The sequence below is a fragment of the Eucyclogobius newberryi genome, unplaced genomic scaffold (assembly GCF_026437365.1).
Source record: "Eucyclogobius newberryi isolate DKJ021-1_F unplaced genomic scaffold, fEucNew1.0.hap1 SCAF_8, whole genome shotgun sequence".
Taxonomy (NCBI): Eukaryota; Metazoa; Chordata; class Actinopteri; order Gobiiformes; family Gobiidae; genus Eucyclogobius; species Eucyclogobius newberryi.
The window spans coordinates 17,638,195-17,645,227 of NW_027316500.1; the positions used below are offsets into that span (position 1 = coordinate 17,638,195).

At 40.0% G+C, this 7,033-nt stretch overlaps 2 protein-coding genes across 2 annotated transcripts; one reads left to right on the forward strand and one right to left on the reverse strand.

The window, feature by feature from the left end:
* Nucleotides 1-304: 304 nt before the first annotated feature.
* fbxo5 (F-box protein 5) lies at nt 305-2,356 on the reverse strand. The gene is made up of 5 exons (XM_072437007.1): nt 1,800-2,356; nt 1,553-1,723; nt 1,383-1,473; nt 911-1,126; nt 305-700 (listed from the first exon to the last, which is right to left on the reverse strand). The coding sequence occupies exons 1-5, from the start codon at nt 2,354-2,356 to the stop codon at nt 446-448; spliced, it is 1,290 nt and encodes a 429-aa protein (XP_072293108.1). The 3' UTR covers nt 305-445.
* Nucleotides 2,357-4,265: 1,909 nt separating this feature from the next.
* mtrf1l (mitochondrial translational release factor 1-like) lies at nt 4,266-6,678 on the forward strand. The gene is made up of 8 exons (XM_072437345.1): nt 4,266-4,979; nt 5,065-5,144; nt 5,233-5,337; nt 5,414-5,492; nt 5,733-5,896; nt 5,995-6,112; nt 6,195-6,331; nt 6,403-6,678. Exons 1-8 carry the CDS (start codon nt 4,550-4,552, stop codon nt 6,607-6,609), a joined length of 1,320 nt encoding a protein of 439 aa, XP_072293446.1. The 5' UTR covers nt 4,266-4,549; the 3' UTR covers nt 6,610-6,678.
* Nucleotides 6,679-7,033: the final 355 nt, after the last annotated feature.

Consider the following 7,033-nt stretch of genomic DNA (forward strand, 5'->3'; position numbering starts at 1 on the left):
TAAAAGTATAAAACCATATAAAAACACTAAAATATATACAAGCAAGAATTGGTCTGCGTTTGTTTTTCAGTTCAATATATATATATATATATATATATATATATATATATATATATATATATATATATATATATATATATATATATATATATATATATATATATATATATATATATATATATATATATATATATATATATATATATATATACACACATACATACATACATACACACATACATATATACATACATACACACACGAAAGTCCAAGAGTATTCACATTCAAATTGATTGTCAAAGAAAGTGCCTTTTCAGTGTTTGTTTGGAAACTTGTCCTTGAATTTCTCAATGGCTGAGGAGATTTAATGCTGTGCTTCAGTATTAAAACAAGCTAGTGGAGTTCCATGTGAAATTTGGTTAAAAGCACATTTTGATCCAGTCGATCATAGGCGCCGGACGTTTCTCTTGCTGCGGGTGCTCCCTGGGAGGATGGAGCTTTTGGACATGAAGTGTGGACGAGGGTTCACCATTCTGCAGGGGGTGGAGTCATGGAAGGCCTCGTGACAGCCAGTGCAGAAGTCAAACTGACAGCTTGATCTGGTGCAGGTCGCCCTTTGTGCCTCTCGTGAATGTGTTGCCGGGGAACCACAACGTTTACAACGCTGTAGGGACTCGTGCTGCTTCAGAGTGCGAGCAGCCTAAAAAAGGGAACACAAGTCACAAACATGTCTTTAAATGTGAAAGTCACACAAGCCCAATGAACTCTTGAGTTCCTTATTCCTATAATTGTATGGGTGGCACTAGTTTAAATTTAACTTTGGAAAAAGGGACCATTTACAGAAATCATCATTTATATACTGCCCGTGTTCAAGTAAATATCCAAACTCAAAAAGATGAACGATTATTACCTCTACATACTGATTGAAGCGTGTGCAGTTAGGCCTCTCGGCTGTTAATGAAGACGAGGAGTTTCCCAGAGTCCTACAGTTTTTGAGTTGTGCAGGGGAGGGTTGAGAGGGCGAGCTGTGTGTACAGGCCACACGCTGCATACTGGACAGGACCAGTCTGGATAAACTTGCATCTCTTGTTAGGCCACAGGACAACCTCAATGGAAGTTCAGACTCCTAAACAAAAACATGGACATGAAAACTATGAATACACTGCACATGGTATAAAGTTGTGTTGTATTTTATGGTAACCAAATATTTATGAACAAAAACAGCATTTCAGTGAGACAGCAGTGCTCTCGCTGGGCTGAGGTTGAAGGATGGCGGTGAGACAAACCACTGTAGGCGACGCAAGCGAAAAGTACTACGGCGCTCGCTCGCACGGTGATCTGAATACATGGCGGTATCTTTTGGGCATGGCGTTGTTACTTACTGTTAAGGCTTTCTCAGCTTGCCGACATCTCCTTAGAGCCGCAATGTCCTCATGGATGATATGTCTCCATGTTTTGCTAACTTTCCTGCAACTGAGGAAAAATAAAGACTTTAATAAAGCTGGTAATTGTTTTATCATCTGCACCGCACACCATTAGCTGCTTAAATTACCTAATAAGATCCATGTCTCCAAGCAAGCCCAGAATCTGAACCAGAATGGATTTCATGTTTCTCGACAGCAGAGAGGAAAACATATCCACATGGTCCACCCCCATATGGCCTCCAATCACCCGGTCCAAATTGTAATTCTCTGCCAACTTTGAGACGATGCTCCAGTCATACCTAAAAATATGAGCATAAAGTTAGTAAAAGGACATTTTTGTAATGTATCGCACCTAAAAAAAAATATACACCATACCGTTTAGTCTTTTGGAAGTTCTTTGAGAGTTTTTCACACACTTCCTGTGTAAACTGCAGTATGGGCAGGTTTTTGTGGTCAGCAGGAGTGGACGACCGAGAGCATGTGTCAGTTCTCTTCTTGCGAAGGTGTACAGGCGTGAAGTCAGACTGAGATGTTCCAGTCTCTTGACATTTCTTAGATGGTCTGGGTGTAACGCGCTTGTCTGGAGACACTGCACCAGCAACTGACAAAACTGTAGTGGGATGTCCATGAAAGCCCTCTTCCTCCTCTTCAATGTGACTGTTTTGCAGTGAGAGGTAACCACTGTCATTGTGCCCTTGGTCTATGCAAGCTGCATTTTCCTTGTCGTCTACGGCCCGGGTGTAGATATTTTGGGGGTACAACGGGGTCACATCCACGGCAGGAAAAGGGGCTTTGAAGAAAATGTGCTCCTTAACAGGGGAACCATGGAGCTGCTCTACTTTGCCATCTACAGCAGAGCTTTTATCCACATTGTTGGGCCATGAAGGCTCACTGCTGGGAACCTTCATGTTGGCTTTCTTATAGTTTGTCATATTGTTGTAAACCCCTGGGGAAAAAGAACAGTTTATTAAATTCAATCTGGGATTACCAATGCTAGATAAAAGCCCAACACTGCCCACAATACAAGTCCCACCCAAAGAAGGAAAGCTACCACTAAACTAAAGATAAGACACCACAAGGACTACTAAACATATATAATTTATATATAATGTACGCGAACGTTAAAGACTCCATATAACATACTGCCTGCACCGTGTGTAAGCACGGCCTTTTCCTGGCAAACAAATAACATTTGGCGCGATATACATTTGGCGGAAATGTAAATGTGCCGTCACAGCCTGCTGCAGGAGGAGCATCAATACATCAAATAATACAATAGACTTTGTAAAAGCTTATGTGATGGTCTATAAACTTTGGTAACTGAGGAAAGACATTTAGAGGAGATATTTAGGCGGCAGTGCGCAAGTCTCGCCGCGCTTTTCTAGCGTAAGTTTACCCTCGTCATCGTCAAAGAACTGCACTAAAAAATTCTTTTTAAATGTTAAACGTGGCGGCGGTGCGGTTAAACTGGATACAATACAATACAACAGAATAAAGGAAAGCAACAAATAACCCCTCAAAGAATACGATATATGCACAACATAAGATATATTCTACAAAATATCTTACCTTTTAAGTGAGTGGTTAATCCACTGGCTTTTCCCTCCAAATGAGCAACAGCGTGAATAAATCGTAGTCGACAATCGCTAAACGGGAACCAACAGAATAAGTCCGCCTCTGAGAGCAGCACTTTTAAAATCCGTGCGCAGAAGACGTAGACCAATCCCAGCGCGTCTCTTTAATTTTTGCGCAAATGGGGGAAGTGTTTGTAGTCACGCTGCACGGGGCGTCAACCATGACGTCAACACGTACACGACGCAATGCCGCCGATTTTCCCCTTTTCCCTCCTGATCTGAATTTTTGCGGCAATGTTTTTATGAATAATACATACTCGTTTACATTATCAACACATTTGTAACTCTAAAACGTGCATCCGTGGTCTCACTGCAGCCCGTGCGTTTACGTTACATTTACTTGAATTACTGCTGTTAGAGTAGCATTTGTGCAATCTCCAAGAGCTCATGCTGTGTCGTTTTTTTATTTATTTTTTATTTATTTTTTTATTGAAAGAATAAACACAGATCAATCAATACTTGTGTTATAAATAAAGATACAGTCCAGTAACATTGTCAAAAATAAAAAAAAATAAAAAAGAGAAAGGAGAATAAATAGAGACCAGTGTAATTTAAATACAAAAGGGGCTTTGCAAGAGTTTGCCCTGTGGGAAATTACACCTCACCGTGGAATGTACCCTTACCCCAAATGACGACCCAACCACTGAAACTGTCTGATTGAAGTAGGTTAAGTATATTATACTTGGATATGAAAACAAAAGCATAACTACGAGATGATCGTGGTGGAGGAGCCTCTGTATTTAAGCATTAAAACAGGCGTGTACTGTACGTTTTCACGGCTGAAAATCTGCAGAATATGTAAATGGGGGCGTTGTGCAAATGCTGTGATTACAATAGCATTTCCAAGTCAAAAATAAGTATCGTAAGCCAACGTTTAATGCTGCTGTGGAAAGGTGTTAGTAGTTGGGAACTGATCCATGCAAGGATTTAAGATTTTTCTGTGAATCAAAGGGAGTGATGTATTATTCTAAAACATTCGTAACGGTATCTCACAAATGGGTTAGTTCTAGTTGTACGTTTACAAAATATAGGAATTTACCAGATGTTGTATGTGTCCATTAAAATAATCAGACTAGCAATGATTTTGTTTTCCGGCAGAGGGCAGCACTTGCTTTATCAACACGGCTGTATTGCGCATGCGCACTAAAATCAACATGTCTGCGCCCTTCAGCAGTTTGTTCATGGATCTATTATATTATCGAGTTTGGTAAATACAGTTGATGTGAAACGGGCTTTAATTCGTTTCTTGTCAACAACGGCTTGAATACAACTTATTGTCGCTAGTATGTTTTCATCGGTAATATTCAGCTTAAAAAATGTGCATCACATCTACATATAAAATGTCTAGGTAAAATCAGGAATGGTATCAATTCCACTTTATTATTTAATTGTGTAAAAGCATATTTAAAATAGCTTTGTGCAGCCAACGTAAGGTGTCTGCCCTCTTTATCTTACACAAAAGTGTTTGAAATTTGCTCTAGCTTTTGTAAAATGGTTTGGAGAAGTGCCTCATGCTTACTCCAAACACTCAAGCTTTTGGAGCCTTCTTTACTAAACATATCATGCGAAGTGCACAGAAAAGGAAGACTTCTACACCTGAGGTTGCAGTCGCATGCTTTTGTTTTTAATGGGACGTCCAAGAGAACTCTGCACACCACTGCATCCTTTATGGTGCCCAAGATTTTGTCCCTGGAAGAGATTTTTGCCAGAACGTCCCTCCAAGAGTACTTGAAACAGGTGGAAAATGAGTACAAAGACAGTTTAAATGCAGTCAGCACCAATGAATTAGAAGAATATCCTGGAGAAGAAGAGCAAAGAGCCAAAAGGACAAAAGTCTCCCGCTTGAGCCCGGTCATACAAAGCATCAGAGAACTAAAGGCTAAAGAAAAAGAGATTGCCGAGATAGAGGTCCTCCTCAAAGGTGAGCGAGGCAGATTAGTATCACAAACACTCCAGTGACTAGATACAATGAGGCAAAGTGTGAAGTTTCACTGTTTTTTTTACAGATGAAGACCAAGCTCTCAGAGAACTGGCAGAACAGGAGAGAGAAGCCTGTTTGCGAGACATTCAAGCTTTAAGACAAAAGGTATAAAGTGACTCCACAAGTCTCAGAGGACTGAAACCTTTTACTTCTGTTCCATATCCGCGCTGTCTTTTAAAATGTGTTCTGTTAGATCCTGGATCTGCTGTTACCAGAGGAGGACGCAGACTTAAACGACCTTGTCCTGGAAGTCACAGCTGGAGTTGGGGGTCAAGAAGCTATGCTATTTACTGCTGAGGCAAGAATATGTTAATACTATTAATAATTATATGATTTGTCTATGATATGTCTTGACTGTGTCTTATTTTCCAAAGGTGTTTGACATGTACCAGGGTTTTGCTCAGTACCAAGACTGGTCTTTTGACATTTTGGAGTATATGAGCAGTGAGTTAGGTTAGTAGCAACGCAATGAGGCACAATATGGTATTAGTTTCTCTTATAAAAAGAAACCAAAAAGTAGCATATTACAATATTTTGTTCAGTCAATTGCTAACTGTGGCACAATTTGATTGGATGTGGTACTCGTGCTGTGTTATGTCAATTGTTTTGAATAATATGAATTACATTGTTTTTATTTAAAGTCATTTTGAACAAAAAATGTGACTTATATGTGAATGTTTACTTGCTGCACAGGAGGGCTGCGGCGCGCTTCAGCCAGTGTCTCTGGTGAGCAGTGCTATAAGAAAATGAAGTTTGAGACCGGTGTCCATCGGGTACAAAGAGTCCCCAAGACTGAGAAACAAGGTCGAATGCACACCAGCACTATGACTGTAGCTGTACTACCACAGCCTACTGAGGTATGGACCGTAATAGTCATAACAAAAAGGTTCTAGAAACATGATCGGAGATTGAGAATTTATCTGACATTAGTATATCTGCTCTTGTGTGTCTGTAGATCTCTTTCTGCATAAACTCCAAAGACTTGAAGATTGAAACTAAGAGGGCAAGTGGTGCAGGAGGTCAACATGTCAACACCACTGACAGTGCAGTTAGAATAGTTCATCTGCCCACAGGTAAAACCATAAACCCTGGCAAAAGGGCAATAATATTATATCATATTGTAGGTTTTACAAAATGTGTTTGTTTCTTTTTCAGGTGTGGTTGCAGAATGTCAACAGGAAAGGTCCCAGATCAAAAATAAAGAAATGGCCATGAAGGTCCTTCGGGCAAAACTGTATAGTATGAAGCTGGAGGAAGAGACCAGCAAACGGTACCAGCAGCGTAAAATACAGGTGAGACGAGAGGAAGCGGCCGAGTATTGGCCAACACATGTTTATAAAATATTGTTTTTGTGCTTACTTAGGTTGGTACAAAAGGCAGGTCGGAGAAGATCCGGACATACAACTTTTCTCAAGATCGCGTAACTGACCACCGCATTGGAATGACAGTGCATGATTTGAAGAGTTTTCTACTCGGAGAGGAGCTATTGGATGACATTAATTCATCACTGCAAGACTTTTCAAATCAAGAGGCTCTCTTAGAACTTTTGGGAGAAACTGACCAAGGTTGAAATTCATCCATTGAACATATAGCCTACATTGCTTTGAATGTTTAATTAAAATTGTGATTATATAAACGATATGCTTTTATAGCCTGACTTGCATGCATTTTATTTGGTCTAATTTTATTGCACAGGTTGTAACTTGGACTTGAGTCACTAGTTTGATTATTTGAGACATATTTTTCTTCTCTATAGTTGATCAGAGCTTCTCAAAGTGTGGGGAGCACCTCTTTTTACGCTAAAAAGGAGAGAAAGAAAGAGAGAGCACATGAGCTCTGCTACTTCTTCTTTGGTGTGTTATGGCGGTTGGTATCCAAGTGTTACATTACCGCCACCCACTGCAGTTAGATTTTAGACTTTTCTTAATAATTCTTCTTCTATGGCGGTGGTGGTTGTTTTTGTTGTTGTTGTTGTTTTATGGCGGTTGGCATCC